Raw genomic sequence first — 19,875 nt, 5'->3', positions numbered from 1 at the left:
CTTCTTGCCTTATCAACTAGTTCATTTGCCACCAAGACTCCAAGAAGTAAGTTTCTCCCTTCCAAGAAGGCGATTTGCCTTTTGTCAATCACACTACCAAAGCACCTTTTAGTCTTCATGCAAGGATTTTAGCAAGGATCTTATACATACATCCTACCAGTGAAATGGACCTAAAATCCCCCAGATTTTGTGGATCCTCAATCTTAGGTATCAAGGTGATGAATGATGCATTGCGACCTCTAGGGAACACACCATTAACATGAAACTTCCTAAGAAATCTTTTGACATCTTCCTTCAGTAAGCTCCAAGAGGCTTTGATGAATTTCAAATTAAATCCATCTGACCTCAAACTCTTAGAGATTTCACAATCCCAGATCACTTCCTTGATTTTAGCCTCCTCAAAGCTTGCAACCAACATATCATAGACCTCTTGCGATATTCGAGGGAAATTGACCCCGTCAAGATAGGGCCTATTCCTCTCCTTCTCCAAAAACCTTTCATGGAAGAAACTTTTAACCTCCAATATTACTTTGACGGGATCGTCCGCCCTAGACCATCAATGACTAGAACTTTGAAAGTACTCTTCCTTCTTTTCCAATTGATAACTGAATGGAAGTATTTAAAATTATAATCTTCATCCAATAACCACTTGGATCTTTCCTTTTGCCAGAGAAAAGATTCACTTCTATTAAGCACTCTCCCGATCAACTGTTGTAACTCAATTCTCCTTGATATCTCCCCCTCCGACAAGCTTTGCCTCTCCTCTTTTTTTTTCTAACTCATTTAGTTCACTAACAAGCTCCTGATGCATTTCACTCTTTTAGAACATATGAGGATAGTTGTTAAAAGTAATAATATTTCTTTATGTTAGGGATATGAGACCATTAGTCAAACTAATGGCATGTGCACTGTAGCATATTCATATAAAATCATCTAACGACGGTATGGAGGTTGTTATGGCCAAGGACTTGAGTGGCACTAAGGTTCGTTCGTATGCAGTGAAAGAGAGTAGAAAAAAAAGATAAATGAATAATAAAATTAGATGGGATTCATACTTTTACATACTATTTTATTTTAAAATTTTCATCTCAATTTACTTTCATTTTATTTCTTTCCACTCTACCCAACGAATCCTAAGTTTCCAATATTTTCTGAAAGTTCATATGAATGTAATCATTTGAAACTGTCATGGTACAAAAAGTAAAGGTTTTAGTAGCTTGATTAAATATACTATGAAGCGTTATCAAACCTCTTTATATATTTCACGCACGACTAAAAGCATACTAAGGTAAAGAAAAAAAAAGCTTAAAGTGTGTTTGGATGGGAGAATTTAAATTCTGAGAAATTTTAAATTCTAAGAATTTCAAATACTTCAATTGAAATTTTTTTATTTTCAAAATTTTGTGTTTGGATAAAAGAAATTTAAATTATGAGGGTGAAAAAAATGAATGAAAAAAAAATATGGTTGGTGTGCTAGTTATATGTGTTCCTCTACACTCTCGCACCCAATCAATGTTCCACGAGCTCAGACGGGATTTCTTGAAGAAGACTGTAAGAAGAGAGTTTCAATTTCTCACCTTTTAGAAGGAAATTAAAATTTCAGATTTTTAGTTGTTTAAAATTGTTTTAAAATTCCAAAATTTTAAATTTTCACAAAAAAACATCCAAACAGTTAATTCTAAATTACAAAAATTCAAATTTTCTGATAAATTACTTTCCTCAGTTAAAATTCTCTATCCAAACACACTCTAAAGGTAATCATTGCACAATGTGAGACCTTGAAGAGGTGCCTAAGTTAATAAGTCACCAAATAGCTGGAGAAAAGCTATCCAAGAAAGCTTTTCTTTAAACTCCTTATTTTGTTTTCTTTCTTAAAATAAGCTCTTTTGTTTTTTGAGAGCTTTTATAAGAAGGTGTTTGTCTTAGCTTCTCATTGAAAGAAGAAAAGAAAAACCAAAAATAAAAAATAAAAAATTAAAAGTTGTGCCTAACACTCTTATGAGTTGCTAGTTTGTCCTTTTTTTATATTTTTGATATAGCTCCGAATTTTATTTGTAATGCCTTGAGAGCATACTTGTCAATAATTATTTTTTCTAGAAGTTTTCATTCTTTTGTTATGTAATGTCATTAAAAAGAAAAAAGTTTGGAAAAAACTTCACTGTCCCGTTACTTAAGAGTTCATGTGATTTGAAAAGGAGTGATTAATTTGCTCTTGATAATTGCAAATCATTAAGAGCTATGCCTAAGTCTGACATAGATCTCTAACAAACTATATTATGGATCTCTCAGTGGGTTAAGTAGGAATTATCTATTTCTAAATATTTCGGTACAATTAACAATCTTTAGCAATCCTTGACCAAAGTTTAGTTACTCGACTTATTGCTACTCTCTTGAGTCTTGATCATGTGTCATCAGAATAGTCCTTTTCCTTTTGGCCAATACAAACAAAGGGCTAAGCCTCTAAGAAACAGATTCAAGTTCAAGAATAGTTAGCCATTACTACTCTTCACCTCCGATCCCTTATCTTGTGTTTGCGTAATCAGAATACTCTGAAGCTGCTTTTGCAAATGAGCTTTTACTTGTTGGTTATAATCAATGTTTCTACAGACACTCTCATTTTCAGCCAGGAGTTCCAACTTTCTCATTTCAGCAGCAGCTATCTCCGAATTGCAATAGTCGCCACTGTTGCTTTTAAGTTCCACGAAAGATGACCTCAACTGAAAAAGAAAAACACGTTTCAATTCAAAAACTTAGCAACCACCAAAATTAACTCATTTTTTTATAGGAATTGAAAACAAGGTTTCAAAAAATGATCCGCAACCGTCATTTGGGACGGCGACATCAAGGTTTTTTTAATTGTTTGCGACAGCAACTTGACCACAATTGGAACTGCGTCGACTGCATTTGTGAGTAATTTGTCACCATATCAACAAACGTGACGAAATCGTACCGTTATTTAAAACATTTAAACAGGTTCAAGGAATTTATAACAATTTATGCAACATCAACCTCCTGTTTAGCCTGAACTCCTTGGTAAAATTAACAATAATCCCCTTGGTAAAATTAACTCATATTGTTACTCATTTCACGCAAATTGATAGCAAGTGAAACTGTTTTACTTTCAATCATGACGTAGTTACCTCGTTTACTCTATTCCTCAAACTCTGAACTTCCACTTTACATTTTACTACAAACCTCTCCGCAATCTCCTTGAACTCCTTCATTTCCATCCTCTTTGCCTGGTAATAGTAGTCTCTCTTCACGCGCAATTCCTCAATCTCCTCCACCTCGTTCTGCATCGACCTAAAATTTGAGCCAAACTAATCAACTAATTTCACTGAATAAGAGAGAAATTCAAGTTCAAGTTCAAGTTCAACACACACGTAGTGGCTATACCTATACCTCAGTTCTAGTGAAAGCGATTCGTGCTTGGCTTCGAGGTTCTCGATTTGAGACTTGAGAGCCAGAAGCTTGAAATTCTGCGACGCAATTTTCTGATCGAGCCACGAGCACCTCTGTTCCGTGGCTCTGATGTTAGCGAGCTTTGAAGCCAAAACGCGTGACTTGTTCCCTTGCAATTCTTTCTCTGCCTACAAAATTAAGGTTCGGAATACGGATCTTGATCTTGCATGCTCAGAGTTTAATGTTATTGGAAAAATCGAAATGCTGAATTGTTTGGTAGGTTAATTGAAATTGAACTGAACCTGGAGAAGAGAGAGGCGTTGCATTCGAGCGCGGTCCATGTGGTGGAGCCGTTCGTGGAATGCGGAGGAAAGCGCCATTGCTGCTTCTGCTCACAATCACACTGAAGCTGATGACGAAGAAATGAATTCAACGAAATCGTTACTTGCTTTTTTAGGGGAGTTTATTACAGAGGAAGACGAAGTAATGACAACTTTTTTTATTTTATTTTAAAGTTATTACTCTTTTCATTTCTTTTATTTATCGCTTTAGGTATAAAAAAATATTTTTGTTTATATATTATTTTGGAACTTTAAGACTGTTTTTCTCAATCTTGGTATAACATTAATTATAATACCGGAAGGGGTATCGATAAATAAAGGATCTGATAAAAGGAATGGAGGAACTATGATAGTTGTTCTTCTTTTTAAAGGAATAATGGACTAGTTTGATGAAGTTATATGATATACTTGTATTATATGTGATCCAATAATTGAGAGTTTCTTTTTCTTAATAATTTTTAAATGAGAGATAAGTAAAGTTTGATTAAATTTATTTATTTTTATTACGGATCAAACTTAGGTATAATTTTAATTAATACATTAATTAATTGTTTTTAATCACTTAGTTATGTTATTGAGAGTTTGTCGGAAGGAATTTAAATTGAATAAATACTGGTCCCTCAAAGTGTGAAACCGTAATAATTAATCTCTAAAATATGAAAATTTTAAATTTAGTTCTCAAATGTGTATAAAGTGTGATAGATTAATCTTACCATTGTTTATAAAATCATTTTATCATTAAGTTGTAATGTTTAAAGACTAATTTGATAATAAATTATATTTTTTGAGGATCAATTTGACATTAAATTATAAAGTTTAAGACCCAATTTATTATTAAATTGTCTGCATGATTAATTTATCGTATTTTTTTCACATGTAAGAACTAAATTTAAATTTTTCATCTTTCTAAGAAACTCATTTATCACTATTTAACATTTTTTCAGTGACCAAAATGATATTTATCCGATTTAAATTTTTTCCACAAAATGTTATGGAAAAACACGATACTATTATCTTCAATTGTCTACTAAATTCGTTTAATACTATTAAATAATGTAGAAATCCAAACTAAATCAAAATAGTTAAAACAAACAACATAAACATTTACCATAGAATACTAGAAATGTAACGAAACACTATTTTTCCAAATGATAAAAAAACATTATTTTCCTAATTAGTAAATTGTCACCCTTCTTCGTTGAAATTTCATTTTGTCTAAGATTATGTTTATTTGGCTTAATTACATTTTTCTCCCTAGAGATTGACTTTGTTACGAATTTTGCTTCCACATTTTTTCCCCACAAATTTTGCTCCCAGAGTTTCAAAAAGTGACAAATGTGTACTTTTCCTCAATTGTCTATTAATTTTGTTAGTTGACCCTCAAATTATGGGATAAAAATGCAGCATTATTAAAATTTAGAGGCAAAATATGCAACATTGCTAAAATATGAGGGCAAAGTATAAGGAAAAAATAAACAAATTTAGTAGACAATAGAAAGATAAAACTCATCACATTTTGAAACTTAAAAGCAAAATTAGCGGGAAAAAAGTGAGAATAAAATTCCCAATAAAGCCAAATTTTAGTGACAAAAATTATAATTAAATCTATATATTTTTATAAGAGATTATCATATTTGAATTAAAAATATATAATATCATAGGAGTATATTTTTTATGGTGTGCTTAGTTTAAGAAAAGTGAAGGGGAGGGATTTTTTTTTTAAACTTTACCTTATATTCATTAAAAGAGTTAGAGAGAAGTAGAAGAGAAATGGAGGACAAAATTCCTCGTCTTCTACTTTTACCTCTTTTTCAATATAATAATAGGAACATTTGGAAGGGAAAGAAAAAGGTTTTTTTTTTATAATTAAAAATATTAAGTTGTCCTCAAATTTAATTTATTTGTCATCTCTTCTATTACTAATTATAAGGATATAATAATATTTCTCAAAAAATGATATAATAATACATTATCCATATTTTCTCTATCATGCTTGTGAACTAAATAAGGTGACTTTTTTTTTTTATTTCCTCTCTTCTTTTACATTACTAATTTCCATTTGGATTCACTAACGATTCATTGTGCAAGGAGTTCTCTCTTGATATGCAAAGCGAATTTGAGATGTCAATGATGGGAGAACTAAATTACTTCCTGGGGTTACAAATCAAGCAAACTAAAGAAGGTATATTTGTCAACCAAGCAAAATACTGCAAAGAATTGATCAAAAGATTTGATATGGAAAGTGCAAGGCACATGGCTACACCTATGAGTACTGGTTGTTATTTAGATAAAGATGAATCCGGTTAGTTTATAGACATGAAAAAATATTGAGGTGTGATTGCAGTAAAAAGGATCATAAGATACTTAGTAGGAACAATCAATTTAGGATTATGGTATCCTAAGAACTTAACTTGTAACTTAATAGGATACTCTGATTCTGACTTTGCCAGATCCAAAATTGATAGAAAGAGCACTAGTGGAACATGTCAATTTATTGGATTTGCTCTTGTATCATGGCATAGTAAGAAACAAAATAGTGTTGTTTTATCTACTGCTGAAGCGGAGTATATTTCTGCTAGCAGTTGTTGTGCCCAAATTTTATGGATGAAGCAATAACTATCTGACTATGGAATCCTTCTTGATCATATACCTATTAGGTGTGATAATATCAGTGTAATAAATTTATCCAAAAATCCAGTTCAACATTCTAAAACCAAACATATAGAAATTAGGCACCATTTTCTAAGAGATCATGTCCTAAAGGGAGATTGTGTGCTAGAGTTTATTGATACAAAGAATCAACTTGCTGATATCTTCATAAAACCTCTCCCCAAAGAAACATTCTTCTCTATTAGAAGGGAATTAGGCCTCTTAGATATTAGTGATTTGGATAAATAAGGATTGATTGATTGAATCATCTATTCTTAATGGTTAATTGTTTGTGTTAAGTATGTTACTTTGCTTGATTTTGCTTAAATTCTTGTTATTATGTTTGATTGATGCATTACTGTGTGTTTGATGTTTGAATGACTGAATTAAATAAATTAGTAGTGATGATTGATATTGTTAGATTATTTAGCATATATATATATATATATATATATATATATATATATATATATATATATATATATATATATATATATATATAAAATTTTTAGAGGAACTAGCCTAGTTTGTGTTCTGGTAATCGATTACAACAGCCTGTAATCGATTACCAGAAGGCTTACTACTCCTGTAATCAATTACCAAACCTTATAATCGATTACATCACGTCCTCCTCTATAAATACTTATGAAAACCAGTCACGCTGCGCAGCCACCATCCCCTCTTCGTGTCTCCTTAATCCCTAATCTTCAAACCTTCATATCTCTCTCAATTCTTAACCAAAACACATCCCGCAAAGCCCAATCTTCATCATTTTCACTCCTCTTTTGATTCCACCGATTGAAATACACTAAAACTTCATCAAATGGCAGAATCGTCAAAGAAGCGAAAGAGATCATCCTCCACCACCGCTGCTGCTGCTCATCGCCGCCACGGACCATCTGAAGCACCTATAACACCAATCCATCCTTCCTTATCATCTCCAAGATCATCTACTCTATTTTCTTCAGATGATCAATGTCTACGATACCTTTCTCAATTTTCTTCTAGGATCTTTCTAGACCCTAAGTACCTAGACATTGATTTCTTTAATGATGAGACATTTGACTGTTATTAAGTGTTTCAAAACTCTGGATTGATTGATTTCATGTCTTTAAAATTGTCATACTATCCTGAACTTGTTAAAGTCTTTTACAGCAATTTAAAAATTCAGGATGGTATTATTTCTTCTGAGGTGCATGGTATTTCTATGATCATTGATCAATCTTTGTTCTTTTCATTGACAAAATTACCCAGTCAAGGTGCACCTTTTGAGGGCACCATTATTGATGACTGGAAATTCGATTATTCTAGTCATGATGCTCGTCGTATGGTTTGTAATGACCAGGCTGAAATGACCGGTAGATTGTTGGCCGGATCATTAACCTTTGATAATCGCATCATGCACTATATTATTGTTAGAATTTTGCTTCCACGGTCTTCAAATTTGGCTCAAGCCTCTGAGGAGGACTTGATTTTGATGTGGGCTTTCCTTACTGGTCGTCAGATCGACTGGGCTTACTTGGTTCGGTACCAAATGCATAAGGCATTACGGGCCAATGCACCTCTTCCATATCCTCAATTGGTCACCCTCTTTCTTCGTCATTTTCAAATTCCTCTTGATGATGAACCTTTTGTTCAAGTCAAGTGTTCCTTTGCTATAGGTGTTGGTGCTGTCACTTCATTTGGTTACCGTAAGGATCACAATGGTTAATGGCTGAAGAAAGATGTAGTCCCTCCACAAGATGGGCGTACTCCTTCTCCTCCTCCTCAGCGAGATGATTCAGCCCTTATGACTGAAGTTCTTTCAGAGTTATGGGGTCTTCGCACTTATGTAGGTGAACAATTTGATTCTTTGGATGGTCGCTTTGCAGGAATGGATATCCGTCTCACGCAGCTTGAAGAGGATGTGGGTTATATTCGTCAGAGCTTCGATCTTCCACCACCACCACCACCCTCTTAGTGTTTAGATTATTATTATTTTTTCTTATAAGCCGTGTATTTGGCTATGCTCTCTACGTTATCATTTTCTGAACTTTAATTATTCTTCGATATTTGGACTTTAGTCTTTTATGCTTGGATTATGTTTGGTTATGACTCATTTATGCTTGGCTTATGTTTGGTTGAGACTTATGATTGATTATGTCCACTCTATTATATTATCTTATGTTGATTGCCACACACTTTGGCTTTTTGATGTTGCCAAAGAGGGAGAGAAATGGGGTGGTATAGAAGCTTAGAAATCAAGTAATCATAAATTCCAAAACATAGGGGGAGTATGAAATGAGTGAACGCAATATATCATGCATATACATTGCTTGTATCTTGATTTCAGGAATTAAATTGTCATCATCAAAAAGGGGGAGATTGTAGAAGCAAAGACTTTGAGATTGTAGAAGCAAAGACTTTGCATTTGATGTTTTGATGATGCCATATGATCGTGATGATGTGATGTCTTACATTAGGTTGCCAAAAATAGAACATGGATATGGGGCTACCTTTTGTTTGGAGTTATATTATAGGGTTATTTATCTCCAAGATTTTCTCATGTATTTTTTTTTTCTGTGAATTTGATGCAGGTTTATCAAGAGAAAGTGATGAGAGATAAGGAAACATACAAGACTTAACTAATGGAGTATAAATCCAATAATTCAACTCCAAATGCTCTATAGGCTGTTTTATATAATCTGATTGCCATTTTATATGTTTCATCTTTTGTTCTTTGCCATTTTATGTGTTTGATAATGTTAATTTCCTTTTCATTCTACATAGAAGCTTAGCTTAGAAAGAGTAGCTTTGTGACAATTATGTGTAAATTATGCTAAATGATTTTAATAAACATCTTGTAGCGGTTCATTTATTGTAGTTACTCTAAAATCGAGGGTTCTTCATTCAATTTAAACATCTTTATTTGTAAGTCTACATTCCATTTGTGATTTGGTAATCTTGGCACCCTGAGATGCTCATTAATTTTAGAGGTATTACCTTAACTTATTTAATATTTGATTAAATAACAATTTAACATTTTGGAATATATAAATCCTATTCACTTTTCTGTTTTACTCATGTGCAATTTTTTCTTAATAGAACCTAAATACAAATTAGAGAAACATGTGTTATACAAATTAGAGAAACATGTGTTATATATCCCATAATATTATTATTAGTGTTATGTTTGTGTCACTATTTGTTTTTTATATATAGTTTTAACATATTTTTTTGTTGTAGAGTTTTTTTTAAATATTTTTTATATTACTTTTTAGCATGTTTAATATATATTCTTATTTTGTGTCAATATCTTTTTTATATTGCATGATCTATTTTATCTATTTTTAATTTACAGCAACTTTTTAAAAATTAAAAACCAAAATAAATTGAAACTAAAAACTCAAAACGAAAACTAGATTTAGTTTTTAATAATTTCAAAACTGAAAATAGAAAATGACCTTAAACGTGGCCTTAGTTGTTAATTGTTAGGTTTTCACCACTAAAATAACCTTATTTCTCCAAAATATGAATATATATGTATCAAGTGATCCTACGTGTAAGTAATATGTAAGGTAATTGTTTTCTCTTTTTTTTTTTTACTGTAATTCAGATTGAATTATAAAGATCATGGAGGTCAGTGTTAAAGTTTTGGCATTCCCTTCAAGCTTCATTTATCTTTAAATCTTCAGGAGGCAATTATGGGATTGTAATTTGTTACAAAAGTTTTTTGATTAGTTATTATAATGTTCTTTTGTATTTGCATTGCCATTTCGAGAGGTACAGTTGCACTAGGATTGACTAGAGCAAGTGAACATTTCTAATATAGGGGAAACAATTGAGATTGTGTTTTCCTAACATCCATGGTTGGAGTGCTCCTCAGCTATTTTTCACTATTGTTTTAAGCATTATTGAACATTTTGTGAGTGATTGAGATTTTTCATTTACATGTGTTTTCCTTGCTGACCATTGACTGCTTCATCGCCAACCAAAAAAAGGAGACAATCAACCGCTATGTGATTTTCTTATAGTAGTATTTTGATGTATTATTATGCACTACTGAAAAAAAGGTCTTTTACGACGGTCGTAACATACATTCAAAGACTATTTTGAACCGTCTTTGAAGCCAACATCTTAGAAAAAGGTATCCTTCTAAGACGATTGTTAACTAAAAATCGTCTTAGAAAGAAAGTATAATTTCTAAGACGGTTTTTAAAACAATCATCATAGAATCATTTTTTTCAAAAAAATTAATTTAAAAATTAGTGAGTATTCTAAGATGGTTATGTAAAAAATTGTCTTAAAAAGTCTACTTTCTAAGGTGGTTTTATAGAGAATTGTCTTAGAATATTTTTTTTAAAAAACAAAAAAAAATAAAACATTTGAGGATTCTAAGATGGTTTTCTTAAAAATCGTCTTAGAAGGGTACCCTTCTAAGACGGTTTTTCTAAGAACCGTCTTAGAATGTATTTCTTTAAATAAAAATTTAAAATAATAAAAATATTATCATTAAAAAATTGAGCTATCTTACTTTTATTCATAACATCAGCAAGGACCTCAAAGCCTAATTAAAGGTTAATTAATGCACCAAATCACGCATAAACATAGGCTAACAACAAAAAAGTGGAACCACTAATAAGATTAACACAATCAATTAATCAGGCATAAACATATGTTAACAACAAAAAAGTGGAACCACTAATAAGATTAACACAATCAATTAATCAGGCTTATGGCACAAAAGAAGCATTTCATTTCAAGCTAAAACACAAATTAAAAACAACTAAATAAATGAAAACTAGCTAATATATATAGAAATAACAATTTTCTTTTTCTAAATCAATAATTGTAAAAAAAAACAACTACTCCTACATCAGACAATGAACAAAATAACAAGAGGTTCAAATTTGAAACATCATTAATATAAACAGTACAGAGGTTACATCATTTATATCATACTATTTTTCGGCTTCAATGCAGACAAATCCTTTCATATGATCTACAACAAATGTAGATTTTATCTTTAATTTACTACCTAATAAATCCAAGTCAGCAAACTTCTGCATCAGACAAAGAGCTGAAAGCCTCTCCTACCTAACCTGGAGCAAAAAAAAGAAAAAGAAAGAAATATTATTAATAAGCAATGGGTATAAAGGATACCCAACCACTTACAAACTTTGAGATAAGAAAAAAGAAATATTCACCAATTGGTTACTAAGGATTAAATGTACAAGCTACATTAAATACTAAATAAACAATCACAACATGTTAACCAACATCAATGATACATTACTTGCTGAAAAACTGCATGTAAATGCATACATATAGCTCCACAGTTGTTGCTACTATGTGGGTTAAATTTCCCAACAATTATTTCACCTTCATGTATATCCATTTCCATAGCCCTTCATGTAGTATCCATTTCCCAACAACTATTTCACCTTCATGTAGTATTCACTGCAATGGTTATGATATATATTTATACCAATGAGGATAAAATATTAAATAATAACAATACATGAAACTTCATACTACCCGATAATGGAAAGCAGGCCAGTTGGAATCAGAACAATAATACCTGACCAAGCAAATTCTCTTCCTTACATTATATATCCTTCACTTTCTCCCCCTACTACATTGTCTACCAATGAAAATATTAGTTAATTTAATCTCTTCTGGTGGAGGAATAGGTCGTGGTAGTGGTGCTTTATCAGCTTCTGAGCATGAGACTGAAGTCTCCAATTTTAATTTTTTGCAAGACAAATTTGTTGTGAACATAATAGGGAAATAGAGGTAAAAAAGAAAAAGTTTTATACTAAAAAGCCATTCAAATTCCTAATAATCCTAGTTGTATATCACTTCTGCATTAATTCTGTCTGGGTACCCGTAAATGAAAGTAAATCACCGGAAAAACAAACACGACATTTATATTTTCTAAACCTTATTCACCTAATAATATTGAGTCAAAAACAAAAAAGAGTAGTGAAATAATAATATATACATAAAAAAGAATAAGCTTAGGCTATGTTTAATTTATTCTGGTTTTGTTTTCAGTTAATATAATTTTATTAATTACAAAACTATTGCTTTTTTCCAAGAATATTAAAAGAAAATGATAAAATATTCTAACCATTTTATTAATAACATCTTAAAAATAGGAAGGGGGAGGGAATTGAAATAAGATACATTTTATATTTATAAACTTACCTAAAATACATAGCAAGAATATTAGACTTATCCACTAGGGGATTTTCAGTTCTTACATATGTCAAATTCTTCAAGCCACCTATGAAGTTTGACGAGTAATTGATTGCAAACTTCTGGAGATGTGTAGGGCCTACACAATAGATAAACGACATTACCGAGTGGCCTCACGTATACACTTCCCTAAGCTTCTCAAGAAGTGGTCTTGCATACACCAATCCATACCATGTATAACTTTATTTAGAAGAAAACCTCGTGAAGGAGGATTAAGAAGTGCTCAAAATTAATGGTTTACTTGTACATTTTACCCATCAAAAGGTTAAAAAGTTTTTGTAACAAAACAAGAATTTGAAAACAAAAAAACTAAAGGTAACAGAAGGATGCATGACCAATGATTACACAATGGATTGTAGTTCACGGTCCTCGTTTAGTCTGGCATATCTTTGTACCGCCAAGAGATATTGTGTCAATCTATATGTTGCTAAAATCAAAACCATCTTTTCTCGAGAGGTTCCTTTTAGCTCTTGTAATAGTTTTTAGGGGAATTTATATCATAACTACCAAAACTACAATAGTAGCAAAGCAAACACTTGCAATCGTCACTTATTTCAAAACATACTAACTCTTGTTTGACACAATTATACATAATGCTCATTAAGATTTCTAACAGGAATTCTGGAACATGAAATGCACAAAACTATTGAAAAGGGGAAAGGATAAAGTTGATAAATTTATACCTGGCATTGTTGCCTTCTGCTTTTAATTCCAAGGCACGTAAAGTTCCCAAAGTAATTACTCTTAGAATTGCAGGGTGTGATGAAATCCGGTGAACCATTGTATCATCCTATAACCACAAATGCACAATAGAAGTTTGATCAAATGAACACTACTCTATAGCGAACAATAACATAATTTATTAAGGCAGTGGGCAACCATATCGAATTCCATATGAAAAGCTTCCTATGCCAACTTTGCCAAGTCCCATAATTACTGGAACAAACCATGTCAAATGTCTATGGAAACTAGAACATGTAAGTATCGTTTGTTTCATGAAAGATACTAATGAGGACCACTTAAGGGGTCTGAGAGGTTAATAGGTCTGATAGGAATATTATCAACAAGAAATTAATTTCAGAAAACTTGTGTTAGTTTGGGAAAGGCTCTGTCAAGGATGAGTCTGTTTCTCATTTTTACTATAGGTTGCAAGAAATCTCCCATTTCTAGATCCATGAGTCACTCCTATCATTCCTATGCGAAGGTCCATAGTCCATAATAGACTACATGGTGGCAGAAATGTTTCAATCATAATCAGCATGAAAATGTACCACTTTTTATCTTTGTTGTAACAATCAATAGAAAAATTTATCCAAAGCAACAAGAATGTCTTTATGAATTCCTTCAATTTTATTTTAAGTCGAATATAGAAGCTATATATTCATCTAATAATGGCAAGCAAAAGTAAAGTGAAGAGGCTAGAAAGGAAACACTAAACATTTGTCCAATTTATAATTAGCAAAAACATGAACGCACAAATTCAAAAATGCATGATAGATGGTAATAACAAGTGAATAACAAATCCTTGTTTCATTACAAGACAAGAAATACATTAAAAAAAATGGTTGGTGTATTGTCATCCATAGTCATATAACCTTGAAAAAGATTACAAGAAAATATAAACTAAATATATGTTGTTCTTGGTTTTTATTTATTATGTGGAGTAAGAAGCTAATATAAAAAGTTCATAGGAACAAAATCAGAGTAATCATACCTCCTTGAGTAATCTTCCTTCAGAACTGATGTTAGGGTTGGAACAAGGATCTTTAAATCATTGGATTGATTTAACAGTAGCAACGCAACCCTTACCATGTGCAGAGTATGAATGTCCATGCAAAAGGGCCTTGAGCTAACCAAAAACAAGACTATACATCACTATTATTATGTCATCAAAACACTGTCCAGGAACTTTGCTTCACATGAAAAAAAGATAAGAAATTGAAGAGGTAACTCAAGAGAATAAGAGAGCGAATTTCAGAGAAAAGAGGATGTGTGAAAGTGTGAGATGGGATATCATATAACAAAGATGAAGTTAAAAAATTTTAGAGTCCAATGAAGATGTAAAATGAGGGAGGTACCTGAACTGAAACAAAGTGCAGATCTCAAACATGTTGTTCTCCTATTGGTATGGACCTATCTTATAAGAAAAACTTTATTAAGAAGCATAGTATTAACATCTAGGGATTAGAAGTATTTTAACTTAAATAAAAAAGTCTTACAAAAAAGTCCTACCATGGCTGCGACGCTTCTTCCTCTTCCACAGCGCCATTCGAGTTCCAGTTCAGTTACTCCGAGACGTCGAAGGTGAAGCCGATCGCCATCGGACGAGACACCGTTCCCACCCTTCGCACCGCCTACGACGCCGTTCCCACCCTTCGCCATCGAGAAGGCACCACTAAAGGGTCTCCACTGCCCTCCTCCTCTTCGACGCCGTCGAGGGCGTCCACATCCACCCATGTTGTCCTCTACCAGAGAGAGAAAGCAACAAACAGAAAGGGAGATACAAAAGGCAACAACGAGAGAGAGGAAAATGAAGGGTTCAGTGTAGTACCTAAGAAAATAAGATAAGAGAGAGAGAAAAACATAACAATTCAAAGACGGATTTTTAAATAACCGTCCTTGAACTTACAATCTTAAGATTCTAGGACGATTTCTGCTGACCATTCTTGTTGGTGCGTCGTAATAAATGACTTTTGTAGTAGTGATGGTTCTAGGGAATGTGAACAATAACATATTATAAAAGTGATTATGAAGTAGGAATAAAAGAAGTGGAGTAGCTAATAGGTATGGAACTCTGCGTAGGAATAATAAGCGGCTACGAATATGTTTGGAAATAAGATGAAAAATTACTTTTGAGACAAAAATATTCTTCAAGAGGATTAAGACTTTGTTTTTATTTTAATCCGTTGGATCTGTATTGAAATATGTATCGTAACAATTTCAATTACAAATGAAACATGCAGTATATGGGGTGCTCTTGTCCAAACTGCATTCGAGGCTTTTGGTGTTGCTCTAAGGTTTCAGATGATAATGCCAAGTTGCGGCAAAATTGACACGTGGAGTCCCCCTACTGAGCCACCTAAGGGAAACGTAGAATTGAAATGTTGAAAACATGCATGTTTGCATTCCAAGATAAGAAAAAGAACGAAAAATGCCTACAACTTATGCAGCAGTTGAATCATAATACTAGTTTTAAAGGTACTTCTATACGCAAGCTTTTAATTCTCATGGCAAATTTTTTCGCCATTGCCCCCTAAAATTCAGCAGGGCCATGTTGAAGTTCGTGCAGAGCGATAGATTTTGACTTAATGCTCTGATTCAAAAGAGGCAACACAAACAATAGAGAAACATGCCATGGACATAGAAAATTGACAATTTTACTTAGGACACAACATTATAATTGAACTTAGTAAATGACATGAATGAGTATGCAATGGCATAATAGGATACAACTACAAGGATCCAATTCTATCTTAGTCAAGCACTTGCTGAAATTATTATGGGATGGGACCACCCCCAACTTGGGAATGTGTCACGTTAGACTTGTAATCAAAATTTTGAAAAGGCTCAAATGTTGTCATGTAACAGTTGTCTGCAGGAAGCAATTTTAAATCAGAATGTTCAGTTCCTCAAGATGATGACGATGCAAAAACACTAGTGGGATTTGTTTGCAAATTGCCCTTGTATTTTGTTATGCCCCCTAAAGAAAAAGAATTGTTTTTTTTTCTTTTCTTTTAGGGTGGGTCAGCTTGAGAATTTGAGGAGCACATGTGTATAACCACAACCACCTTCATTGATGTCAAAGAGCTAGACCAATCCCCATCATGTTCTGATAAGGTTGAAATTTGATTGTCCCCTTCAAAATAGAAATAAAATAGAATTTTTTTTTATAAAGGAACCTTTGTAAAAGGGGTCGGCAATGACCCTATGCTGACGGTTATTTGGCCAGGGAATAAAGCAGAACCGTCCTATTGTCCGCTTGAGGATAATAAAAGAAGCAAACAAAGCCTTAACTTTGAGCTCTTTAATTAGATTTTCATTAATATCATATTTTTATTGAACTTTGTACTATGATAAAATACACAAGTTGATAAAGTTCAAATGGTTGCCGCAGTGCTATAAAATCCCATTACATTTACACTCATAAAAAAATGATTTATTTAGTAAAAAAATTTGTGTTTGATTCTTATTGTGGATAAAATTTTCTTGAACTGACGTTAGTCATACTTTGCAAGTGACTAAGTGACTTTAACTTACGAAAAAAAAATTCACAAGCTGATAAAAGGGACAAAGGAGAGATCAAAGAATGGTAATACCAGAATTTACTTTTATATTTATTTATACACAAAGAGAACAGTTGTGGATTCCACGTCCCATAATAAGGGCTTTTCTTAGCATCCAATAAGGTGAGGCATAAGGCAGACAAGCCTAGCCTTAAAACCTTTTCCTCAATCAGAAACATATATTTTTCTCTTCTTCTGATGAATGAAATCAATTCTACAAAATCAGCAATATACAAACATATTTTCTATTTGACAATTCAGCTAATAAAAGAATGAGGTGGCTTTTGGACCTTATCTTCCTAAAATAAGCTCAATCTAACGTCACCGCCACATGCTTGATGCTGGAATGTGACTAATGGTAGGGTAAGTGAATGAAAGTGTAGCCACTCTGAGAAAGTTGATTTTCCAATTGAATTGCCTTGCCTCTTCGCCGTATTGCAGATTTTGTTGTTGCCCCCATCATTCAGAAAGTGTGTTGGTCCTGATTTCTGCAAAATAGGTACCTTTAATATAGATCATACTAGAGATACTCCATTTTGCAACTTGAAGGATTTAAAATCCCAACTTTTCGTTATTTTGATATATATATACACATGAATCACTCCACAAGAATATAATAATATTCTTGTCAAACAAAGCCACAAAGGGCTGAAGTCAGCAAATACACAAACATCCAGAAGAACAAGCTTTGAAATCCATTTGATGCTGCCTGCTTCAAAGTAAAGTTGATTTAAAAAGAAGAAAAAAAGGATAAAAGAAGATAATTAGATTGACACTGATGAGAATGCACCAACTACTAACTACCTACTTAAAAATACCAAGATAGTAGTATACTTGAAAGTATTTTGCTAAAATCCATAATTCTGAATTTGACTGTCTGTAAATTACATACAAATACAAAACCCCTTCTGAATTGTTACACTTCTCCCAATTGCCTAAATTACATTTTTTTTCTTCCTTTCTACCATACAAGTTTTGCTATAAGCTAAATAAAAGACTGATTTTATTTTTACCTTTGTTTTAGTGGCAGAGGAGGTAAGAGAAATTGAAGTGGATGAAGTGGATGAGTCTGCAAAAGCAGCCAATCCTACATTGTAAGCCATAGTTGCATCAGGTTGAAAGAAACCATAGTTCCTTTCCGAGGTTGCTCCAGTCTTCATGTCCTCATTGAACAATGCAAAAAAGTATGCTTCCAACCTCATTCTAGGACTCAGAGGTGTCCCTTCATTTGCCATTTGCCTTCTCAGCAAATTCCTGTTGTAAGTTTGAGCATTCTGCACTGTGGCACCAACCTCATTAGGGTCTCCTTTGGATGGCCAACCAGTCTCAGAGACCCTAACCTCAATCCCACTAAAACCCAATTTAGCAATGGCAAATGAGACTGCATCCACCTGAGCATAGAGCATATTATCATAGTGTAGGTTGGTGTTGGAGTCAACCATTCCTTCATTAGGATTGAATAAAACGTAGTCCAATGGAATCCTATTAGGGTCATCCTTGTATGCAAAGTAAGGATAGGCATTGATCCAAAAGGGTGCCTTAGTGGTGGCCAAGAAGTTCAAAAATTGGGACATGATCCCTGAGATCTCACTCTTGAAACTACCAGCTGAAGGAGGGTAAGATTCCTGAAGCACCTCTAAGGAACTCGGCGTCGAAACGTGGATGTTGGAGTCTAGGCCTAGCTGAACTAGAGCATTGTGAATGTTCACCACTGCTGGCACAAGATACTGAATGAGAGTGGTGTCACCATTGGTGAATAATTCATTCCCTACTTGAATCCCTGTGATCTTTGTGTCTGGGAGGTATGGTTTGATATGGCCACTCACCCATTGAAGGGCTTGTTGGGGATCGTTTAACTGGCCTAGCATGTTGTTTTCAACCGTCACAATTACCTCAATGTTTGAGTTAGCAAAAGCAGTCAAAATCTGAGGATTGGTGTCATAAATTCTTGTTCTTGTCACCTTTAAGTTGGTCAAGAGTTCAAGGACTTTGTCTGGCGGCGGCAAATTGTTAGCTACTTGGCCATAGTTGATTCCAAATGATGCAACACGTCCAAAAAATCCAATATCTGTGGTTGCAAAAATCAGTGAAATTCGTTAGTACTTGAAAAAAGTTTCAAGGGAACCAAACTTATTCTACTTTTTTCCTTCCATATCAATGGTATCAATTTATTAGTAAAACAAAAATGCAACAAAAAAAGCATGCATAGTGAACAGAAGAAAGAAAAGAAAAGAAACAAAACAAAACAAGCAAGGCACCTGCAGAGAAAAACAATGTCAGAAGAATATAGCTGATTGCCATTCTTCGGATAAATGTTGCCATTGTGAGTTGTGAGTTGTGTCTGAGGGTGGCACAATGAGATTGAAGAGTTTCAAAATGACTCAGATTATGATATGGATAATATATAGATTATTATAGTCTTATAGAGCTATCTTCAGCAAGAGAATTCCTCTATTTCCTTGTTTGAAAAATTTGGAGGCAGAACACAAGGAAACAAATGAGAGAGGATTTATGTATGGTTCCTTAGTGGTAAGGGCTTTTTATTTGGCAACGTTTATCCTTATATTTATATTGTTTTGGGGTTAGCATTGTTTTGGACAGGGTTGTCTCTTTCCAACCCACGCCAATTCCAAAGATGCTAATTCTCGTAAATGCCCTTCAAAACCTAGTCACTTTCTTCGAGTAAAAGCAAAGAGGAATTCCACAACTTGGTAAAATACTAGAGGCTGGCTAGCCATCGCCGCAGGATAAAAATACATTGAGGTTAGGTGAAATTTAGTCGACCAACTGTGATTCCGTATTACTAATCATGCTTCCGTGCATCTTCCTGAAATTAATCACCTTAAATTTAAGGCAAGTGCTGACCATTACTTTTCAAACATTGATTAAAGAATTAAAAATATATATTTTTATTGAAATATGTAAAATTATATTATTTATGATTTTTTTACATTTTTTAA

At 33.1% G+C, this 19,875-nt stretch overlaps 2 protein-coding genes and 1 long non-coding RNA gene across 11 annotated transcripts; all 3 read right to left on the bottom strand.

Moving 5' to 3' along the window:
• Positions 1–2,289: 2,289 nt before the first annotated feature.
• On the bottom strand, positions 2,290–3,882 carry LOC100789932 (uncharacterized). Of its 2 annotated transcripts, none has more exons than XM_006583853.4 (4): positions 3,705–3,882; positions 3,397–3,590; positions 3,141–3,303; positions 2,290–2,717 (listed from the first exon to the last, which is right to left on the bottom strand). In XM_006583853.4, the coding sequence occupies exons 1-4, from the start codon at positions 3,780–3,782 to the stop codon at positions 2,490–2,492; spliced, it is 663 nt and encodes a 220-aa protein (XP_006583916.1). In that variant the 5' UTR covers positions 3,783–3,882; the 3' UTR covers positions 2,290–2,489. The 2 variants fall into 2 exon arrangements, with proteins under 2 accessions (XP_006583916.1, XP_003529420.1); XM_003529372.5 differs by having other exon boundaries at positions 3,403–3,590; positions 3,705–3,880.
• A 7,395-nt stretch (positions 3,883–11,277) lies between these two features.
• LOC106799385 (uncharacterized) lies at positions 11,278–15,293 on the bottom strand. 6 transcript variants are annotated; one of them, XR_005892377.1, is made up of 8 exons: positions 14,865–15,293; positions 14,711–14,782; positions 14,347–14,481; positions 13,316–13,422; positions 12,638–12,711; positions 11,910–12,015; positions 11,754–11,831; positions 11,278–11,473 (listed from the first exon to the last, which is right to left on the bottom strand). It is a non-coding gene; the product is annotated as an uncharacterized lncRNA (long non-coding RNA). The 6 variants fall into 6 exon arrangements; XR_005892376.1 differs by lacking the exon at positions 11,910–12,015 and having other exon boundaries at positions 11,668–11,831; XR_005892374.1 differs by lacking the exon at positions 11,910–12,015 and having other exon boundaries at positions 11,697–11,831; positions 14,865–15,292.
• A 1,642-nt stretch (positions 15,294–16,935) lies between these two features.
• On the bottom strand, positions 16,936–19,453 carry LOC100782664 (glucan endo-1,3-beta-glucosidase 14). 3 transcript variants are annotated; one of them, XM_006583852.4, is made up of 3 exons: positions 19,174–19,453; positions 17,929–18,983; positions 16,936–17,624 (listed from the first exon to the last, which is right to left on the bottom strand). In XM_006583852.4, the coding sequence occupies exons 1-3, from the start codon at positions 19,235–19,237 to the stop codon at positions 17,544–17,546; spliced, it is 1,200 nt and encodes a 399-aa protein (XP_006583915.1). In that variant the 5' UTR covers positions 19,238–19,453; the 3' UTR covers positions 16,936–17,543. The 3 variants fall into 3 exon arrangements, with proteins under 3 accessions (XP_006583915.1, XP_006583913.1, XP_006583914.1); XM_006583850.3 differs by having other exon boundaries at positions 16,944–17,403; positions 19,174–19,438; XM_006583851.4 differs by having other exon boundaries at positions 17,268–17,627; positions 19,174–19,438.
• Between the last annotated feature and the right edge of the window lie 422 nt (positions 19,454–19,875).

This window comes from Glycine max, chromosome 7 (assembly GCF_000004515.6).
Source record: "Glycine max cultivar Williams 82 chromosome 7, Glycine_max_v4.0, whole genome shotgun sequence".
In the NCBI taxonomy this organism is placed as follows: domain Eukaryota; kingdom Viridiplantae; phylum Streptophyta; class Magnoliopsida; order Fabales; family Fabaceae; genus Glycine; species Glycine max.
Note: the sequence above shows the minus strand (reverse complement) of the source record. Positions and strands in the feature narration are given on the sequence as shown.